We start from the raw sequence: 22,227 nt of genomic DNA, 5'->3' as shown, positions 1-22,227 counted from the left end.
ATAATTTAGCGAGGCGATGAAGACTTCAGAGTCAGATGAGTTGAGGGTTCAAACCCCAGCCGCCTCACTTGTCCCTCCTAAGCGTGACCAGAGCAAATTGCTTCCCGTCTTTGAGCCTCCAGTTCACAAGGGAGTTATAAGGATTTAAGACAATTATGATTGTGTGCTAAACATCATGGCGGTAACTGCAAGCCCTGGTCAGTCCAGTGGCTGCATTAGGGCTGTCACTTCTCTGTCCTGGGTCTGGCTAAGCCTTGTGCCACCCCAGCCTGCTCTCTAGGAATTACACACACACACTGAGAGCTGCTGGCCCCAGGACCCCAGAGGAGCTCTGTCCTGGTCCTGGGGGGCTGGTTCTTGCTCAAGTCAGCTGGGCGGCTGACTGGGCCACGCTGGTCAGCTAGGATAGAGGACAGAGGGGAGGGAAGCTCTGAGGCCAGTGCATGCCCAGGGGGTGTCCTCTGGCCTGAGGAAGCTGACAAGCAGTGAGCAGTCCAGAAGCGGCCCGTGAGGCCACTGCAAGGGGTCTGTGTTATTTCAAGAGCATCATGTCCACACTTAGACCCTGTCCATTTTCATCATGTGTGAGTTTGACCAAGACAAAGAATGAGCGTAGTTAAAAATATTCTGAGGGTCTACTCAGAGGAGGATTTGAACAGGAAAGGTTTCCACGCTGGCGAGGCTCCTGGGCGGGGTTGGGGTGGGGGTGGGTAGGGAGCTGAGCAGGTTCAGAAAGCTGCAGGAGGGGCCATGGCAGGCTGAGGTCACAGATCCCAAAGTGTGCCCAGTTTTGTCCTCAGCCCTAGTGGGGGCAGGATGAAACCAGGAGGCCCGAAGAGTGGCCGGGCCCAGACAGAACTTACTGTCCCCGGCCTTTGGGGACGCTGCCAGGAGAGGATGGGTGGGAACGGCACAACTTCAGAAGGGCTTTTTGGAGAGGGCGCAGGAAGCATGCGGGGCATTGAGCCAGCTCAGTGCAAGAACTCCCAGGGACAGGGAAACATGTGCAGGCGCAGAGCCCCGGAAATGGAGCTGCAACTGTGCAACTGCGTAGTGGGGCAGGCTGGGAGGGGCTGGAGAGCAAGGCGGCCTCCTCCCCTGTGTGCATCCCTGTAGGCAGCCCAGGAGGCTGTCATAGTCAAGAGGTGGAGCCAAGAGACGTGTTGGGGGGTCCTGAATGTGCTCAGGGAAGCTCAAGAGGCTGCTACCTGATGTTTTCTTAAAAACATGACAGATTTCTTTTTCTGATTATAACAGTAGTATATAGCGCAGATAATTTGAGAAATGCAAATCATCATAGAGAAGGAAATAAAAATAACCTACAACCTCACCATCCAGCGATGCTGACAGTGAACATTTTGAGATTCTGTACATAGCTCCACAATTCTCAAATTAAAATCCTTGTGGGTTTTGAGATTCAGAAAGCTGCAGAGTTTGGAACTTTGGTGTAATATACTCAGTGGAGCTGGGGACAACACCCCATAGCCAAACACATTATTTCTGCAGAGAAACAAGTAGAAACACAAATATCCATTCAGGTAAAGCTTGGCTGTGAAAGGAGTTAACAGGAACTTCAGCTTTTCTGATAGTTTTGGGTTTGGGTATCTCAGAAAGGGACTGTGGACCTATTTACATAGGGGGGTCACCACATCGGGGCGTGGGGGCTGCATGTGAACACCGCCTGGAGGCGCTAGTCACCCAGACCGTAATGTGGATGGTGCCCCAGAGCTGTGCACAGCAACGTACCTGTGTATTTCTGGAATTACGTGCCCAAGAAACGCAGAGTATCTGTATGTCCCATGTCCTTTCCTGTTTTAAGCAGTTGCATGAGGCCTCCTGACCCATTTTATTGGGAAGTCTAGTTTTCCCTCTCAGGCATCTCTTCCTGAGTTGTCTGAGTACCCCGCAGGTTTATTTAGTCCAAAGGAGACAGAGGTGGGGTGGTATCATGTCCGGTTTGTAATTCTGGAAGAGGGGAGGAAGAAAGGGGTCATAGCAGGGCCCACCTACTGTTGCTACTCAGTGACATGCAGCTTTGCTGCTGGGATGGGCCACACACACCTACAGCTGCCGGAATGCCCCTGCTGGTCCAGGTTTCTGCCCAGGTCTCCGTAAGGTCTGCCTTTGGGCACCAAGATAACAGCTTTCTTAGGCATACTGCCAGGCTTACCCGTTCTCCAGAAGGCACATCTCTGTGGCAGGTGCCTGGGTCGAGAGAAGAGGCCAGCTGTGGTCACGCTCTGATCCCATTCTGCCCTCTCTCACAAATCTCTAGGTTCTTACGCGGAGCCTGGATCACCAGCCCAGACTCCCCACTTCCTCAAGGTTGTGTGATTTCAGAGACCTTCTTAGCTTGCTGTACAAATGGGCCTTGGTCCATGTAGACAGATCCCCTCATGTCTTGGTCATAGGGAACAGGGTTTGGATCTTGTTCTGTCTTTCCCAGAAGGTGTGGGGTCCTCATGCAAAAGGACTCCCTCCCTCTCCTGCCACCAGCTTTCCATTGCTGGGGTCTTGGGAAGGGCTGCCTTAACTGAGCCACAAAAGATCCTCTCATCCTTCCTCTCCTCTCCCAATAGTGTGCCGTATCACCCAGCAATTCCACTTCTGCATATATACCCAAAAGAATTGAAATCAGGGTCTCAAAGACATATCTGTACACCCATGTTCACAGCAGCATTATTCACAATAGCCAAAGGGTAGAAACAACCCCAGGGTCCATTAAGGGATGACTGGATGAACCAAATGTGGCACATACAGACAGTGGAATATTATTCAGCCTTAAAAAGGAAGGAAATTATGACATGTGCCACAACATGGATGACCCTTAAAGACATTATGCGAAATGCAATAAGCCAGTCACAAAAGGACAAATATTGTATGATTCCACTGCTATGAGGTCCCTAGAATAGTCAAATGCCCAGAGACAGAGTAGAATGGTGGTCCAGGGGCTGGGAAGGGATGGGGAGTTAGTGTTTAGCGGGTACAGAGCTCCAGTTTTGCAAGATGAAAAGAGTTCTAGAGATGGAATGTGGTTCTAGAGATGGAATTCTACAATGTAAATGTACTGAATGCCACTGAATGGAACACTTAAAAAATGGTAAATTTTGGGGCTGGCCTGGTGGCATAGTGGTTAAGTTCACGTGCTCTGCTTTGGTGGCCCAGGATGGGCTGGTTCTGATCCCTGGTGTGGACCTACACAACGCTCATCAAGCCATGCTGTGGTGGCATCTCACATGCAAAAACCAAAAAGAGGAAGATTGGCAACAAACATTAGCTCAGGGCCAATTTTCCTCACACACAAAAAAGGGAAATTTTGCTATGTATATTTTACCATAATTTTAAAAAATTCAAAAGCATATCTTTTAGAGTTCCTTTTGCCGCAAGTTGCAGAAAGGCAGAATCCAAACACACTTAAGCAAAGTGGATTCTGGCTAATGAGAGCTGAAAAGTTCAGCCAAGGTTTGGCTTTAGCACAGGCTGGTCCAGAGCACAGGCAGAGTTGTAGTGATGTTTCCTCCACACTCAGAGCTGCCCTCCGCTGTGTGCTCTTTGCGCTCCATCTCTGTGTCTTGGCCAGATGGCCATAGGAGGTCTGCATCCTGTCCACATCCAGTGAGAGAGGAGCAAAAGCCTTTTTTCCAGGAAGTCCTGGTTGCACTCAAGGTCTCTCCTTGGTCCTGATTGGGTCATCTGCCCATGCACCAGCCAATCGCTGTGGCCGGGAAAGGCAATGCCTTGATTGGCTTAGGTGGGGCTGATGTCCTTGGCAGCAAGGAATGAGAGTCAGATTGGGATGATTTCCCAGAGGAGTCTAGATCTGGTCACCAGAAGGAGATGCCCCTAAGGGTTTTGTAAGTATCTTCCTGTGCCATAAAAAATTTTTCACAGACTTCATTTTTAACATTTTCCTTCTTCTCCCCCAAATCCCCCCAGTGCATAGTAATATATTTCAGTTGTGGGTCCTTCTAGTTGTGGCATGTGGGATGCCGCCTCAGCATGGCCTGATGAGCAGTGCCATGTCTGCGCCCAGGATCCAAACCGGCAAAACCCTAGGCCACCAAAGCAGAGCACGGCAAACTTAACCACTCGGCCATGGGGCCGGCCCCCTATACTTCATTTTTAACGACTGAACAATATCCAACCGTATGGACATATCCTAACGTATTCAACATTCTCCAATTGTAGGACAGTTAGACTACTTATTAAGATAACGTTGCAAGGCACATTACTATAGTCTATATCTTATATTTCTTTCTTAAGATGGGTCCTGAGAAGTGGCATATCTAAGTCAAAGTATATGTACATATTTTCAAAGCTCTTGTTGCTTTCCAGAACTGCTCTTTTAGGGTTTACTCCATGAGCAGAGCCATCTGTCTTACCACCCCCTCACCAGTAGTTCTTTTTAGTCTTCAGTAATTTGATGAACAAAAAAATGTTAATTTGCTTTGCTAGCTGAGCTGGACTATATTTTCCCCATGTTTTGGTGAGCCAGACCACAGTGTCTGGGCTTCAGCCTTTTAGAAGCTATGGTACTAGCTGCCTCTCACCTGCGCTCGTCCAGGGCCGTGCTCAGGAATCATATTTGGTACCACGCTGTGTGTCCAGGGAGAGGGCCAGGGGGATCCATGGATGCCCAGGTGCTCCTCAGGAGCACTGAACGGCTTTAGCACAGAGCCTGGCGCATGGTAAGGGCCCAACAATGTTCGTTGTTGTTCTTGTCAGTATGATGTCGATCTTTCTATCCCTGTCTTCACCCCCCTGGGGCAGCTCTGCCCTTCCTTTCTGCAGCGCCCTGCTTTTGTTGGGTTCTTGGTTGCGGATGTCTCATGCCCCTCCCTGGGCCCATCTGCTCGCCTTTCAGTGCCTCCTTGGGGCTCCCCTCTGCCATGCAGCCTCTGTGTTCTGAGCAATGGTACCCTATTGGATTCGCCTTAGAGCCACAACAAAGGGCCCTGGCACTGTTGTTTTCTGTTGGCTTGACTGTGTGCATCCTTCCCGCGATTCGACATTCCCCATGAGCTGGCCCTGCGTTCACAGTGGATCTGAGGTCCCGCATGGGCAGGCCTCTGTGCTCATCTCCGCATATGTCCTTGAACACCCTGGGGTGCTCTGCCCGGTGTGTTGGTCAGCCTGCTCCGCCCCCCATGGCTGCCGGCTCACCCTTGTCCCCCTGTCTATACTCAATGCCCAGACAGTTTGGCAGTACTATGCCGTGATTTTTAACGAAAGCCTCTGTAGCATCCTCTCCCAGGACTTGTGAATTACAGAAACGGAGTTATCACATGCCATTGTTCAGGGAGAAGTACTATTTAATGAACAAGAGAAGCAGATCTGACTCATCCATTTATTTCAAGGATCACAGAAGCTCATCCTTCCAGCAGCCATTGACTTCAGCCTTCATTTACGGAGGTGGGACGGGATCTGCCTGAACTTCTGTGGTATGGCTGCCTCTAGGGGGTCAGGAACACCCCCTAGAGACACACGTCTCTCTGTGAGCTTCTCAAGCTCCACACTCACCCACACATTGCTCAGAGGAATGAAAACTGGACCCGCCTTGAGGCTGTCAGGAGAGGGCACGAGCCGGGCAGAGCAGGGGTGGGTCACTTCCCAGCTCCGGGCCTGGCCTCCTGGCATCCTGCTTCCATTTGGTTCATAGTAAGCGTTCAGCCCATGTGAACTCCCTGACTCAGGACTGCGCCCGGCTGGTCAGCACATTTATTAGACTAGTGCTTCTTAAAGTGTGGTCCCTGGACCAGCAGCAGCAGCAGCACCCGGGAACTGGTGGGGAATGCGAAGTCTTGGCCTGAGTCAGAAACTCCAGGGGCAAGGCCCAGCAACTGGTGAAGGCCTCCAGGTGATTCGGATGCACGTTCAAGTGCGCACACTGGTTTTGATAAAAGAGATTCGTATGAGCCTGGCAAGATGCACAGTATGTGTGTACTGCTTAGTACGGTATCTGGCACACAGGAGATGCTACATAATTGAATAAACACACAGGTCCTTTCCTCTGCTCACCTACCTCCTACTCATACCAACAGGACTGCTGGGAGAGACTGGAGGAGTTTAGGATTGGGACAAGGCCTCAGTGAGAAGGAAAAGCAGACCAAAGCTTGCACGAGCATCTTTATCTAAGGGAGCAGGAGACGGGAAGGGAATGGAAATCTCAGAAGCATCAGTTTAGCAGTGAAGGATTTTATGTGTCTAGCTTTTGGTAAAAGGAAACAGCCTTGAACTCTAACTTCAGTGTTTTGGTGCATGACTTCTAGCCAGAGCCGGTAGGCTGGCTCTGCCCTCTCCGTCTTCCCATCGAAACCCCCGCCAGCCCTCCTTGGCGTGTGCTGCTGTCGAACGCGTTTTGCACAGGCTGGTACCCACACCGTCTTTATGCCGCCAGCCGAGGCCAGCTCTTCCATTCTGGTCGAACCATCTCGATACCTCTTTCCCTGGAGCCCCTTCCTCATACTCTCCCACCCCTACCCCAGACTTCTGATAACGTGATGTTGATATTTCAGATGTAAGAGGAAAAAAAGTTGTTCCATACATACATGTCTTGTTCAAGCTTGCTTTACTGTGAGGCCCCTCAGCACCACTGGCACGACCCCAATGGGCTGGGGGTGGAGGTCACTGGCCGGGAAGCTGGGGGCCAGCACTAGCCACATAGACTTTGATTCAGGCAGCACTGGGTGTCAAGGCTAACATTGCTGTGGTCTTGGTAAGACATTGGTGGACATAATTACTTAGCATCTCAAGCCTGTTTTTCTGAGTCACCAATTGAGTAGGAAGTTGCAAGGTTGCTGTGAGGCTGAACAAGCTGCTTTATCTAAACTGCATGGTGCTCCGTAACGTGAGGGGTGGCTAATGACTCTGGTTTCTTCCACCCGACTCCTAAGTCATCATCACCGGGTGCCATCCATCCCGGCACAAGCACGGGACCCCTGCCCATGGCTGGACACAAGGGGATCCTCTTAGCCCGCTCCTCCCACCCCCTGTAATCCAGAAACGAAGGCTCAGAGGAGTTGCAGGCTTTTGTGATGACCCTGAAGATATCCCAGAAACTGAAAACGTGAGAAAGAATGAGATAGAACCATTATGGGACACCCCATATTTATTAAGAAATGGAAAGGGAGCAGTTGGATGAGGAAAAATTGAGGGGGGAAAGGAAAAATGAGGAATCTAATATGGAGAAGAAAGGCACTTGAAGCTTTATTGAGCCCCAATATTTTGACTTATTTTGCTATTAATTTATACCCCGTCCTGTTTCAAAAAGGTTAGACATGGCACAGCAAGCACGAAGCTTGCAGACGGATTTGAGGCCGCCCCACCATCCAATGAATGGCTCCTTCAGTCCCAGAACAGTGTCTGTGGGAGTAAGACAGCCTCTCTAAGGACAGCGCCCCTCGACGCACTGAGCTCTGTCAGGGGCAGCTGTTCACACACATGTCCCAGGACCCTCTGGAGCCCCTCAGAGGAGATGCTGGGCACACGCTGCTATCCACCCAGGTGCCCGCAGACTCCCTGACCTACCCTTCTGGGCACTCTCTCCAGTGTCGGTCCCTTTGCCTCCAGTAGCTGCCACTGTGGCCTTCTTCAGAGGCTGCTTGGGCTTCTGAAGCCACCGCGGCTGCATGTGCAGAGGGCCAGGGAACTGGGGCTCTCCATCTTCCCAGCCAGGGGCACCCTGGGGTGGGTCTGAACGTCCAGCTCCCTTGCCTCCATGCCGGACTAACCCTGAGGTGTAGCTTAAGCTCCAGCGCTCCCCACAGGATCTGGGATGTGGGATGCTGGGCTCCTCGCCCTCCTGTCCTGCTTCCCCCTCCCCTTCCGTTTCTTCTGGGAGCTCTTCCTTCTCCGTCCCTTGCACAGGAATGCTGGTCTCAGGAGCCTGACCTAAGACAGGAGCCTTGGGCTTCTTTTCTCCCTCCGAGTCCCCTCTTGGAGGACTGCTCATGGCTTCTCCATCTCCTCCAAGTAAGACTGGGGTCCATGTCATCCTTGCCTGTCCCAGCAAAGGGGCTGTCACACACTTGCCCCTAAACAGACCCAGCTTCTCCTTCAGGAATGTCAGTCAACCAGCTTCAGGCGCTACAACTGGAAGGTGATATCATCTCGGGGATAAGGGAGCCGTGTGGGGGAGTCGATCTGGGGACAGGGCTGTTGACAGGAAGCAGGGTGGCCATTCTACAAACATGCACAAGGAGAAGTAGACATTCCAGGCCCTCCGGAGCCCTCAGACCACAAGAGAGGCCCTTGATTGCTTCTTTTGAGTCTCCTGCTTGAAGGAGCCCAAGAAAAAGGTCTGTGACCAGCAACTGCAGAAGTTCCTTTAAATGCCTCGGACACCTCCCAAGCCCTCGATGTCCCCTCTGAGCCAGGAAACTCTGCGAGGCCACTGTGCCTTCCTGGGGCCATATCCTGCCTGGATGAGCCCAGGGTGTGGAGCTGTGGGCCGGGGGTGGGGTCAGACTCTGGAAGGCATAGGAGCAGCCAGTTTCTGGAGCTCAGGACAGAGATGAGAGTGTGTGGGGGGCCTTGGCTGATCCTAAAGGGGGCTGTGACCTCAGCAGCCACCCAAATGCCACACTACAGATGGGGATCCATCGATATTTTGCAATGGGCAACATTCAGTTTTTCAAGATACCCCTGTGCCTTGAATTTATTAACCTCCCATAAAAACACAGAACATACACAATCTACAGTATAGAAAGTATAATTTACAAAAATATAAAAATCTTGGTTATTTTTTAGTATTCCAACATATTACTGTGTGTGTTATTTCAATAAGCACGTTTAAACAATGCGCACCTCACCGGCATGACGACCTCTGTGGGGGATGGCGTCACCTCCCTCTTTTTTGTTTTAAAATAAAATATATATTAAGAAAAAGAAACCAAAATCGGTTATACGTGCATACTGTGTGTGTAAAAGCTTTTGCAGTGGAGCTGGAAAGAAACCCTCCACTTAGACCATTATTCAGGCCTTGTTTTCCAGGATCAGTATGTGGCCCGAAGTGCTTTAAACTGGTTGCTTAAACAGAGGCGTTCTCCAGGTGCGGGCAGCCAGCACCCCCAGGTTTGCAGTTTCTTCCCGGGTTATGAGATGATGTTCACAAACGCCAACATTGTGGAGACGTTCGGTGGTCAGAGTAGAGGGGACGGACCATGGGTGATGGTCAGGCCAGGGCCCATTCCCAGATTCCTTCGCGGGTTCACACCAGCACTGAGGGGCTAAGTCACTAGCAATGAAAGACCCCAGAATGATGCCCCGGGGGACACATCTTTCTGGGGACCAGCAAGGCTGCCTGTGAGCTCTGCCCTGCCTTTACCGCTGCACCCCAAGTCAAGCTCTCACTCCAGAAGGCTCCAAGGATGCTGCCCTGCTGGGCGTGGGGTGGGGTGGAGGCTTCCTTCCACCCCAGAGGAGGCGGTCTTACCGGCAGGCACAGGTCTCCACGGACATATTGGGGTACACCTTCAGAACCACATTCCGGTTCTCATCCAGGAAGAGGACCCCAAGAGAGTTCATCTTGTCGGGGACGCAGCAAGGCTCTGGGATGCCCGGGACGATGCCCACAGCTCTGACGATGCTCTGGATGGTGGCGTGGTTGGACGGGCGGACGATCTGCAAGGCGGGAAAAGGAGCACGGTTACCTCGGTGCTCGGCCCTCACCCACCCACCATGCCATCAGCACGTCCTTGACTGCGCCCATGGAAGAGGCATCAGCATAGAAGAAAAGTGAGGTCCCACGGCTGGGAACTCGTTTCCTCCAAAGTCAGCCACAGACCAAGTCCCAGGGGGGTTGAAGTCATAGCCCCTAAACGCCACTGGCCACTTGGGGGCACTTGTGCGTCATGCATCACCCAGGAGCCCTGGGAGCTGGGCAGGAGCTGTCCAGAGGGGAGGCTGAGGGACATGCCCAGCCAGTGCCGTCTGGGGCCACAGCCGCCCAGGTTTTACAGTCTGAGGAGTACAGACATGCTTCCCGTGTGAGCATGTTCTTAGCACCGACGGGGGAGGCCTGCAGACATGTGTGCGCCAGCGTGATGGGCTGAAACTGACATTTTCCAGGTGGGTCTGACTTTGGGGTGGCAGGCGCTGCTTCACCTGCATCACCCCATTGTGTCATTGTGACCATCTTATGGGGCGGGTTTTACCTTAATTTTACTGGTGAAAAAACTGAGGCTAAAAGTGACTAAGTAACTTGACCGAGACCCCTCCGTTAGAAAGTAGCCGGGCTTAGAAACCATGTTCCCCGGGGCCACACCCACCGGCTCTCTTCCCCTCCCCAGGCAGCCTCTCGCATCCAGGGGAGTCTGGGTTCCAGCAGCGGGTACAGAGGATGCCCTTCCGTAAGCACATCCAACAGGATGGACAGGACCAAGTCACATGCACTTCAGCTGATCGCGCCCAAAGAGAGCTTTATGTATAGTGTGCTGATGAGAAAGGCCTCTTGCACAGGGAGGTGGGGAGAGCGAGGCAGGGACACTGATTTATGGGGAATGTGGGAAGGCAGCGAGGGGTGGGCTGATAAGGTAAGTAGGGGTCAGCCAGCTGGAGTCTGCGGAAAACTCGTCCTACACCTGCCCCAGGCCTGTGCTAGGACCTTCCAGCAGAGGCCTGTCTCTCTATCACGCACCTCCCTTCCCCTCTCTGCACATGCACGGCTTGGGGAAGCTCTTTAATTCCCAAACAGGTTAACGCCGCCCCACGTCTGGGTCTGGGATTTCCCAGTTGGCCGATTTATTTACGTTCAAAGTGGATTTATGCACTGACTTCCCTTCTTGGAGAGGAGACATGGCCTGGGACTCGGCAGAGGAGCCAAGCAGGAGGGAAGTGTTTGCTGTGTGCCGGGTGGGGGGCTGGGGGGGGCTGGGCGGGGGGCCACATTGCCTGGCAGCCAGCCCATCACAGCTCAGGCCATGGGGAGAGGGACGGACAGAGCCACAACCCAGCCCGGAGAGAAGGTGAGACTCTGAAAACCCCAGGCCAGCATCATGGATAAAACAGCCGCGTGCTGTGTGTCTTGCAGACTCGTGCACAGACAGCTTACTGCCCCGTGGGTTCCTGCCCTGAGTGGGAGGGAGGCCGGAGTCCACACTGGTAAGCCACTGAGCCCAGCCCTGTGCTGGTCACAGATGCCAACATCCTGAGGTCCAGGCCAGGAACGGAAATGAGAGCCTTGACAAAAAGGGGGCCGTGGAGACCTGACACGTCTTGAGGGGAACAGGGGCCAGCATCTACTCAACCTCTGTAGATTTTGCTAGGTGGTGACACGAACCTAGGGCGATGGATTCTCCTGCTTCCCGAAAGAAAAGATGCTTTGATCCAAAAATTCAAATTCAATCAGGTCAACACTTTCAAAAGCACAGGCAGACGGCATCCATGCATCGGCCCAACGGGGGGCGACGTTGGGACCTCCCTCTACCTATGGCCCGCCTCGAATAGATGGGAGGGGTTAGTGCCCCTATTTTACAGACAGGAAACGGAAGTCAGGAGGCAGAGGGACCCGGCAGGAGGGCAGCCTGAGAGTCACACTAGACATCGGGCGGCTGACAGCGGCGTCCCCCCTACACCTACCTTGGGCATGGGGAACTCACAGGCGCCTGCGCAGTAGTAAGCGTCGAAAGACTTGGGCGAGATGATCCATTCATTCCACCCGATGTCTGCGAAGTCCACCTTCAGATACCTCCGGGAGCAGACCCTTGGCTCGTCCCACTGCTTCCTCCGGGCTTTCTGCATCGTCTTCTCGTCGAAGTCCAGCACCTGCGAGGAGGCCGGTAACGCATCCTGGCCCTTCCTCCTGCGGTCCTTGCGTCCCGGCCGGGACTTGAGGGCGCGGAAGGGGCTGGGCCACAGCTCGTGCTTGTGGTAGGGCTGGGCGTGGGGGCCGTGCGCCGGCCTCTCGTCCAGCCCCGGCAGCTCGTTGTCCTGAAGGGGCCCGGTGACCTGCGTGGCCCGCCGCACACGGGGGTCTGCCGAACTGTTGGGGGCTGCGCCGGGCTCCGGGTCTCCAGTTTGAAAGGGGTCATATCTCTGCAGTGTCACTGCCACGCTGTTGGGCTCTGAGATGGCCAGGTCGTTGGCGTAGACGAGGATGTAGGGCGCATGGGGGCTGGGCCTCGGCACCCCCGGGTCCTTCTCCCCAGGATCCAGCTGGGCGGAGAGGAGCAGCTCGCCATCCCGGCGGGCCGCCTTGACGATGGGGGAGATGTCCTTGGCTTGCCACAGGCCCCGTGGCGGGGGCGCCAGGGCCATGGCCCCACGGAGCAGCCCCTGCGTGGCTGTGTTCTGCGAGAGGCTGCGGAAGAGCAGGTGCTGGCGGGCAGGCGGGCCCGGGGGCAGCAGGCGGCAGGACGCGTTCTTGGCGCGCTGCTTGCACGGCACCTCACGTGCCTGGGGCCACCTGGGCTCCGAGTAGAAGTGGAAGGTGGCCGTGAGGATCATTTCCGAGTCCTGCATGGAAGTCAGGTTGAAGAAATACACGGCCTTCTGGTTGACCACTTCTGCGAGGAAAGGACAGACCACAGCCTGTGAGGGTCTTCCCCGGACAGGTCCCCCTGCTCGAGGGTCTCCCGCCCAGGGCTGGGATGGAGGGGAACACCTATTTAGGGAGCACTTACAGGCCAGCCAGGCTTTCCTCATCTCGTGTAACACTCACATTAAACGGAGGAGGGCGCCCTTTATCACCCCCAATGAATAGTTGAGGAACTGAGGTCAGAGAGGTTGAGGATTATCAATATCCACTTGCAAAAACAGAAGGTAGCAGACAGGGCAGGTGCTGGGGCCTGCTGGACCCTCCACCTCCTGTGTCCTCCCCGGCACTCTGACGCCTCTCAATGAACAAACGAGCAAGCACACCTGATACCGTCATTAACCAGAGAAAGTGGCATCAGGGGTTGGGGATGGTTTGGGTTGGGTCCATGACCTGCTGACAGCAGCCCCTCTCATATTTGCAAAGGCCTCTATAATGCAGATGTTAAGCACAGTTATTCTCCCAAAGGAGGAGAAATAATCAGAGCGCTTCCTACTTTCTGCAAATTCTGAGGGTCTTCGGAGGGAACTGGGCTTAGGAGCATTTGGGCATCTGCTGTTTGTTCTGCCCTAGGGCTTTTAAGCTTGTTTTACAAAGAAAGAGCAATATCTGGGTTGTGCCAGATCACTGTATGAAATCTACAAAGTCCAGGTTGTTCTCCAGAGGCCCAGACCATGATAAGGACCAGGGTCCCTCAGACTTCACACCTGCAGCTCGAGAACGCTCTGGTCCTCATGTCCCTGGGGCTTCAACCGCCCCTTCCTTCTCACCTGGTTCTCCCAGCTGTGACCCCGGGCCCAGGGCAGGGCACCCTGGTCTGCAGCCCTAGGGAGCCAGCCCGAGACGGGGCAGCATGAGTGTTCTGAATGGCCAAGTCCTCTCTAGGTGCGGACAGGAGGGAGGAGTCGTTCCCAGGCCTCCCTGTGATGCTACAGACCAGCAGGGACCAGAGCTGCCTGTCAGAGGCTTCCCCTCCCATGGCTCTGTTTCCTGCTGCCCCGCCTCTGTCTGCCAGGTAAAGCTGCAGAGGAAGAGAGCTCCCAAATGGAGGAGGGTATATGTGTGCGGGACGCTGGGCTCACCGAAGGGCATGAGTTGGGGCCACGGCATCTCTGAAACCTACACCTATGGGATCAGCTGGGATTTTTTTTTAAAATCAAAATCATCAGTTTAAGGTTATTTGTTTCTATTGGGAAAGAGGTATAATTCAATGGGAAAATTGTTGTGCACTCTTAAGGGACTAGGAGAGAGAGCAAGGAAGGAAGGGAAAAGCACATTTATGGAGATGCAATGAATGCCAGCCAAGGCTTAGCTGACATTCTAGAGATGCTGTCTTATCTTATCCTGGGAACAAACCCACAGAGAGGTATGGTGGCCGCTTAACAAGCTCCACACACATGGAGCTGCGCATGGTCCTAATGGTCATTTAAGCTTGGCTTCCCCAAACACTGCCTTGAATGTCACAGTCTCCGGGCTTGCCTTTCCCAGACTTTGCCATCACCGGCTTCCTCCACAGAGATGCTGATTCAGAGGGTCTGGGACAACGGGGCCCAGGAATTTGTATTTTAACCAGCACCCCAGGGGATTCTAACCATCAGGCAAGTTTGGGGAGCTCTGGTGGGCGGTGGCCGCATTATCTGGGGTTGACCTGTGTGTGGGGAGCAAGTTCCCAATGGGACCACACCGCGCACACCTGCCTCAGAGGGACAACAGAATCTCTATCTCACCTGATGGTTTGGAGGATTAAATACACGACATACCTCATGTGCCAGGCACAAAGGAGGAGCCCCCAAATGTGCTTCCCTGCCACTTTCATCTAAAGGACGAGTGGTGGCAGAGCAGGCTCCTTCTACACCAACTCGGGCACCTCCCACCCAAGGATCCAAAGACCTGAGTTGTGACCCAGCTAACACGGCAGATAGACTGTTTTCCTTTTATCCAGTTCCAGTCTTAACTCTATTGTTCTACTAATGGAGTCTTTACTAGAAAAGAGTGAAGAGGCTCGAGGACAGACACTTCGGACTCTTTCCGAAGAGCTGGCCCTTTGCAGCCGGATGCAAGCATCTCCAGCCTGGAAACCTCCAGGCATCGGTGAGGAGGAGATGGCAGACTGGTGGCACACGGACAAGGCTCCCCAGAGAAAAGCACTTTGGCCCCCCCTCCAGCAATAAGGTAAAGAACGAGAGGCGGTATAAAGGAGGACACTGTGAGCACCACAGCAGGGGCAGCCACTTTGGCTTGAGGTGGGCGTGGTCCAAGGAAGGTGCTGGGAGGACTGTGCTCAGGGGTGAGGGGGGATGGGGCAGAAGTGCTGCAGAGAAGGACTGGCCTTCCCAGCAGATTATTTCTGCACAGTGTGTGTGTGTGGGGGGGGGGAGGGGCAGCAAACATTGCCTGGCCCTTAGGATGGAGAACCACAGAGAGCGTGCTCAGAGATTCAGATGGGGAGGAGCCTTAGAGGTCATGCAGCCCATCAGTGCACTCGGGGCAGGAGTCCTTCCTCTGTTTGGCTTTAGCCCTTGGCCATAGGGAGCTGGCCGCTTACTAGGCAGCCTGCATGTGAAGACCCTCCCTGATGGGAACTGTTGAGGTAGAGATGGGTCCGCCCTGTCCCCGGCACCTGAAAGGCCACAGGCTGGCCCTGCTCTCTGACAGCACCTGCATGTACACAATGCCAGGGGCTCTGGGCTGTGGCTGAGAGAAGGAGTATCTGCCTGCAGTCTCCTAGCTTGGCTGAGCCCAGGCTGCCAAGAAGAAGCCCCAAAGAGAGGTCCTTATTTCCTATGCACCGGGCAGGTGCCCTGGGCTCCTGTCTTTGGTCAGCTAGAGAAGATCCTTCATTCCTCCCTCCCTCTTTTCCTCTGAACACCAGACCTAAGAGCTAGTCAGTGCTCAGAAATACCTGTTGAAGGACCGGGGAAGAGTGGGGTCTTTGCTACATCTGCCTGCTTCAGTTAACAATGAGGGGAGAAGGGATGGCTCATCCAGTCTATGGACAAAAAGATGGAGCATCAGAGAGGGGACATAACTTGCCTAAAGTCACCCAGCTGGTAAGGGGCAGAGCTAGGGTGTGCACCCAGGCCATCTGACCCCCAACCTACACCCTTCTGTCCCCCACCCCCGCCCTATCCCGTGTTCTCTGATAGAATGTGGAATCATGATCTGCCTCAGAGCAAATGTAACAAAGATCATGCATCGTGGACTCTCAAACGTTTTACAAATACAAATCATTATTTGGAGGATTTTGAGTTCTGACTCTCCAAGAAAGAAAGGATGGGGCTTACTTAGATCTCTCTGCAGGTCTCTGGAACTCTCAGAACCCTAAGCCAGGGCCACTTTGCCGGGCATGCAGCCTCCTTCCAACTCAGTGGGGCGGGACTGGAGGGGAGAGAGGAGGGGAAAGGGCCCTAGCTCAAGGGCCCCCCAGGCTCCCTGCTGGCCACCCCTTGGGCCAAGAGGACCCTCAGACTGCTCTGACCTATAGAGACAGAATCCAAGCCACTTGGAGGTTGTCCCTTCATCCATTGCCCTTGAAACTGCCATCAGGGTGACCACAGTGAGAACACAGGGCTGAGGTGCAAGCAACGACAAGCTGGAGGAAGGAAGTGGCTGGACAGCTGGCGGTGCTGCGGAGAAGGGAAGAGAACCAACACGTATCGAGTATCCAGTTTCACACAGGCCCCAGAGTCAGGGTTTAAATCCTGCCTGCATCACTTACTAGCTGTGGGTCCTGAGGCAAGTCAGGGAACCCCTCTGGGCCCCAGTTTCCTCATCTGTAAACCAGGCAGAGTATTTGCACGTGCCCCCTAAGGCTGTAAGAGCATCTCTGCAGAGTTCACAGCACAGTGCCTGGTGACTCAGTGCATGCTCAGAAAACACTGGCCATGTGGCATCATGAGCTGCTGCTCCAGCAGGGTACACACCCAGGCTTCCTGTCCCTGTGCCCGACGGGAGGCATGGCCACTGTCTGCCCCTCCAGCAGGAGCCGGAGAATTCTCACGGCCTCATCCGCCTCCTGCATCTAACCAAGCCCAGCTTCTGTTAGGTTTCCATTCCTTCTTGTCCACAACCATCCTGAACTCTGACCCCTTCCACCGCTGCCTCGTCCAGGGCCCGGCCTCCGCTGCCACCAAGACTCCAGAACATGTCCCCCTCACGTCACACTCACACTTCATAAGGAAACCACCTATTACAGATGAAGGGCTAAGGTCTCTACTATGTAAAGAACCTCTAAAAATCAGTAAGAAAAGGACAAGAACCCTGAGAAATGGATGCAGTTTCCACAGGGACAGTCGCAAATGGCCAATAGGCATGAAAACCAGTTGAGGATGACCAATAATGAAAAGAAAGTAACCACCAGTGCAGATATGGCAAATTTTACCTCCATGTTGAAAACATGATCCTCTTAGGGTAACAAAGGATATACAGAGGGATAAAAGGATCTATATATACATATGTATACATAGATATAGATGCTGCCCATATACACATACGTGTATACATATATATATGTGTACGTATATATATATTCCACCAAAATATTAACTCTAATTATATCTGGGTTTGTGATTAGGGATGACTTCTTGTCTTTACTGTAATTTTTTAGGATTTCCAGATTTTCCCCATTAAGTATGCATTTCTTTTGTAACCTCTCTCATTCTTTCTTCTCTCTCCTCTCTCCCCACCTTCTGTCTCTCCTTCCCTCCTCCCTCCCCCTCCCTCTCTCCCTCTCTCCCTCTCTCCTCTCCCCGCCTTCTTCCCCTTTTCTCTCTCCTCTCGCTCCCCTTGCCCTTCCCCCCCCCCCACCGTGGACACACCCACATACTGCCCCCTACAGGCAAACTCATAACCCTCAGGGCTCTTGATGGCCTGGTGGTGGTCCACCATCCCCTTCCCCCTCCTGCCTCTCTCCTCATGCTGTTTCCTCATTTAAGCCACACTCGTCCTAGCCCCCAGCACACAGTGGACGGCGTCGTTTCTACACCCGGCTACGCCTCGGGCCCATCAGAGTCTGCTGGCCTCGCCTGCTCTGTGAAGGTTTCACTGGTCCCTGTCCACCGGCTCCTCCCCTGCGGGTCAGGGCTGTCCCTTGTGGCTCCCGCAGAACACCCCTAGCCCTTTGTCACTCCATTGTACCACCGGTCCTGCTGTCCACATTCTTCTGCTTACTTCTCCCTGCCTGCCAGCTCATGAGCTTTTCTGTCTATGCATTTTCAGTCTAGACATCTTTGTGTCCTCCGAGCTTACAGCATCTGCCACCTATTGAGGTGCTCAGGAAAGATTTGGGGAACTGAAATGAACGTGACTTTTGGCATTTTTGACAGACCAGAATGGATTATTATTCTCATTTTAGAGATGAAGAAATCAAGCTCAGAGAGGTTAAGCAACTTGCCCAATATCACACAGGTAGGTGGAAAAGTCTAGATTTAAAGACAGGCCGTTTAGGGTGGAGGTTGTCTAACCTTAACCCGTAAGGTCAGGCTCAGAAGCTCTCCCCACTGATGTGGACCTAACAGAGAACAAAGCACACTCCAGGGAGCAATGAGAGGGAGGGGTGGCTGGAGTAATAAATAGTAGGAGCTAATAAGTTATTGACACATATGTGTGCCAGACACTGTTTCATGTGCTGGACAGATCTCAGGTCATTTGAAAAAACTTAGAAGGCAGGGAGCATTATTAGCCCCATTTTAGAAGTGAAATAAACTGAGTGACGGACACGTTCAGTCCCGCGCCCGGGTCACAGGTGCAGGATTCGGACCCTCCAGTCCGCTCACAGCCCACATGGAACCCCAGCTCCACTGTCCGATGCCAAGTGAGGAGGATGGCTCCACAGCAACCGGGGCTGACGCATCTGTTGCTCCAGAAGAGGCACCACCTGCTGAGGCAGCAGAAGCCACCGGCATGGAGCAGGCTGGTACCAGTGTATTCCAGGACCAGAGCAGACGCTCCCACATTTGTGTCCCATCCATAAGATGAGGGGTCCCTGGCCAGGCGCACACTTCCTCCCAGCTGGGTCACTGGGGCAGCTCTGAGGGCTGGGTGTGAAACAACCTATGTGAATCAAGGGAGGGGATGACAAGCTGCTCGGGCCTCCTCTACGCCAGGCACAAACCCACCACAGCCCACAGAATCTTCCCCTCCCCAGTGCACAATAAACCGATGCTCAGAGAGGTACAGCGACATGTGCCACGGCACACAGCCAGTAGCTGGTGGAGCTGGGACTTGTACCCCTGGCTGTCAAATGGTTCCAAACCAGAGTGTAGGATTTGTCAGACAGTCCCAGACTGGTCCAGCATAATTCTACTCTTCCAGAACTGTCTGTTCCACCATCTGTCTCCTAAGTCCTGAGTTTCGTTCTGATGGAGGCGGGGGGAGGAGGCTAGCAGTGAGAACAGCACTGGCCTGGCAGAGGGAGGCACCAACCACTGCCAGTGTGATAGCCCTGCTCCCCCAGCCTCAGTTTCCTGATCTGTAAAATGGGAGGGCTGGATTTGAAGGACTGTCTCCAAGTCCTTTTCAGGGCTGACAGCCTATGCCCCACTGTTACTTACACAGCTCCAGTCTGTGAAAATACAAAGACAGACTATGTTCCTCGACACCCAGGGCTGCAGCAAGTGGGGGGCACAATGGGTACGCTTGCCCCTTGTTGAAGCAGTGGCCTCGCCGGCCTTGTTTTCCTCAAATGCAAGGCTTTGAGGACTGAGTCAATGGATGCAAGGTCAAGCCCACCCCTACATGAACACAGATGCTTTGCACTCCCAGGGGAACGAGATGCACCAACACCTAATCTGGCCAGTGCCGGGCTAGGTGCTCACACACATTACCTCATCTCATCTTTCCTGCAACCCCGCAGGGAAGATACTGCCATGAGCTGCCCATTCTGTGGATGAGAACACTCAAGTCCACAGAGCTTTGGCAATTTGCCCAAAGTCACGTTCATGCCAGATGATTCTTAAGTGACTTAATTTAATAGTGATGCTCCAGAAATGGACTGCAGGTGGTGAATAAAAGGTACCAGGGAGGACGGAGTTAGACTGTCTGGTCTGGAGCCCAGGGACACTGATCTAGCGAGTCTGCTCAGTGGAGGATGGGGACAGGCGCTCTCTGTGGCAGGTGCTCGCCAGCACACAGTTATTCGAGGCCACGCTTCCCAGGTCTGGCTCTGAGGCCATGGACGTTACCTCGAGTCACACAGCCAGTGATCCACAGGTGGCAGATGTGACCCCAGGCTGTCTGGCCCAATGTTGGGCTACAGACGGATGCTCTTTCTTCTGATGAATGGCCTCCTCCCCTGCAAGGGCTGCAGGGGATCCCTACTCACATTTTCTGGAATGGCATTCTGTGACCACGAGTAGTCTCCATGACAACCAGAAACTTCCCACCACCCCTGCCACCAGTCTGCACCTCGTCTGTGCCAGCCCGGGGCCTGCAGAGGTAGCCCAGCCCGAGCAGGCCAACAGCTGAGGCTGGAGTCTGGAAATGCTCCCGGAGCAGGGCAGGGAAGACCCCGAAAGTGGCCTCTGTCCGGCTCCAGCCAAGGTGTGGGGAGAGGGGAAGGGATCTGCCCAGGTGGGGCAAGGTCTGGAGCGGAGGGATGCCCTCACTGCCCATGCATTTGGACCCTTCCGCAAACCCCCATAGTGTGAACACTGCATGCTGGCACCCAGCAGGCCTCAGTCTTGTGCGCCCAAGGCCCTTCTCAGTCCAGTCTGCTTCCCCAGCCGTGGAGACCACTAACTGGCCCCAGCTGGAGGTTCATGCCCCTGCCTGGGCCCAGCGCCTGGTACCTCTCTCAGGGCTGCCTCATGCCCACCTGACTGTGCCCTCCTCATCTGTCGAGTCAGCACAACTGCCCCCTACGACATGCATGCCTCTCCCAGAGCTCCCCCATCCCAGCCCCATTCCACCTTGTGCTTAAAGCCTTGTGTACGGGGTGGTCTGTGTCCCACAAGTGTGACATCCTCCCAGCCTTGGCAGCACCCCAGGGGCGGGAACTCTGTGTCACTCTGCCACTTCGGTGTCCCCGCTGGAGGCTCAGGGGCCAGCATAGAGTGCTAGGTGAATAGTTAATGAAAGAATGAATGAAGGAGTCAATGAATAGAAGGAAGAGGAAAAGCGGAGGTGCAGGGGTGGGGAGGATGGACAAGTGAGGAAAGGGTAATGAGGAGAAGCGGTGCCCGCCCGGAGCCCCCTCTACTTACCCAGACGGGCCCGGAAGCTGCGGACCGTGTTGCCCCCTCCCGGCCGCGCGCCCCTTCGGCTGTATTTCTCGTAAAGCCGGAGCATGTGGACAGCGACCATGTCCCGAGCGCCGGGGCCCAGAGCGGCGGCCTCGTCCCCCAGGGGCCACTGGGCATCCTTGTGCCCCACCAGGCCGTCGGCGGCCGCGGGCAGGGCGGAGCGGGCAGGGACCGTGTGGCTGCCGCCTGCGTCCTGGAGCAGCAGCAGAAGCAGCGGCAGCAGCGGCAGCAGTTGGGGTCCCGGTCCTGGGCTGGTCCGAGCGGGGCCACGAGCCATGGTGGGCGGCGGCGGCGAAGGGCTGGAGCCCGGGAGGAGGAGGAGGGCGCGGGCGCACCGGAGGCTGGGGACCGACCGTGCGGCGGGCGGGAGGGCGCGCGGGCAGCGCTGGCACCGGGGGCGCGGGGCGCGGGGCAGAGCGCGGTGGGCAGCCAAGCGCCGGGCCGTCCCCGCCGCGCGAGCCCCGGCCCGCGGTCACGGCCCTCCGGAACCGCGTGGAGCTGAGCCGAGCTGGAGCCGATGCGCCGCCTCCGCGGACTCGCGGGGCGAAACTTTGCAGCCCACGGCGCGCCCGGCTCGGCGGGCTCGAGGGGCGGGGCGGGGCGGGGCGGGGCGGCCAGCGGCGCCCTCCAGGGGACCCGGCTGCGCGCCCCGGACCTCTGGGGCCGCCGCCGACACGGCCGTCCCTGGCCCGGCTGCGCTGTGCGTGCGCCCGCGAGGAGCGGCGTGCGCGCGCAGGGCCGTGCGCCCGGGGGTGCGCGGCGAGTGCGGGGGGCGTGGGCGCGGGCGAGCGCGCTCCCCGCTCCCCTGCCGAGAGCCGGAGACCCGGACCCGGGCCGGCTCCTGTGTGTCGGCGCCGCAGCCTGGCCGGGCCTGCGCGGGGGCTGGTTGGCCTTTGGAGGGGGGCCCGCCTGCCGCGTTGCCCCTGCAAAGGCATGCGATGATGACTGTGTGGTTCTAAGATGACAGCTCCGCCGTTAGGACCTGAGAGGGGGTGTGTGTGCTGCTCAGTTGCCTCTGAGCGAGTGTGTGTCCAAATTGCAAGAGTGAGGGGAACACGGACCCTCCCCGGGCAGGCTTTGAAAAGAAAAACCCTAACTCCACAGTTCCACCAAGCCAGGGCAACTGGAGCAAGATCCTTTATTTGGTGACAATGATTGCCGTAGTTGAAGAAACACATCAAAGATCCTTGTTAATCTTTGGTCATGTATGCATCAGGATTGTCCTGAAAAAGGACGTGGTTTCAAATTGCTTTACAAAACGTTTCCAAAGCATCCGGGTAGGAGAAGAGAAAGCAGAGGGTTTCCCAAGAAGGACTCGCAATGAAGCGAGGGTGCAGTGGATCCCTGTTTCCTTGCCCCTCAGCTTAGCTCTGGGCCAGAAGGGCCTGAACTGCGTCTGGCCGGTTAGCAAGGTTTCTTGTCCGTGGAAAGAATTTCAGGGGTTCTGTGAACTTA

At 54.9% G+C, this 22,227-nt stretch overlaps 1 protein-coding gene across 1 annotated transcript; it reads right to left on the bottom strand.

Annotated features, from left to right (window-relative positions):
- Positions 1 to 8,961: 8,961 nt before the first annotated feature.
- Positions 8,962 to 21,320, bottom strand: GDF10 (growth differentiation factor 10). The gene is made up of 3 exons (XM_014841529.3): positions 20,734 to 21,320; positions 11,578 to 12,503; positions 8,962 to 9,621 (listed from the first exon to the last, which is right to left on the bottom strand). Exons 1-3 carry the CDS (start codon positions 21,047 to 21,049, stop codon positions 9,430 to 9,432), a joined length of 1,434 nt encoding a protein of 477 aa, XP_014697015.2. The 5' UTR covers positions 21,050 to 21,320; the 3' UTR covers positions 8,962 to 9,429.
- Positions 21,321 to 22,227: the final 907 nt, after the last annotated feature.

This window comes from Equus asinus, chromosome 2, assembly GCF_041296235.1.
Source record: "Equus asinus isolate D_3611 breed Donkey chromosome 2, EquAss-T2T_v2, whole genome shotgun sequence".
Classification (NCBI taxonomy): Eukaryota; Metazoa; Chordata; class Mammalia; order Perissodactyla; family Equidae; genus Equus; species Equus asinus.
This window is presented reverse-complemented; position numbering and strand designations above follow the sequence as displayed.

Coding starts and splice junctions, on each gene's coding strand:
- GDF10 (XM_014841529.3), bottom strand. CDS start 21,049: ATGGCTCGTGGCCCCGCTCGGACCAGCCCAGGACCGGGACCCCAACTG. Junction 12,504..20,733: donor CAGCTTCCGGGCCCGTCTGG/GTAAGTAGAGGG, acceptor CTTTCCTCGCAG/AAGTGGTCAACCAGAAGGCC. Junction 9,622..11,577: donor GTGAGTTCCCCATGCCCAAG/GTAGGTGTAGGG, acceptor CCCGCCTTGCAG/ATCGTCCGCCCGTCCAACCA.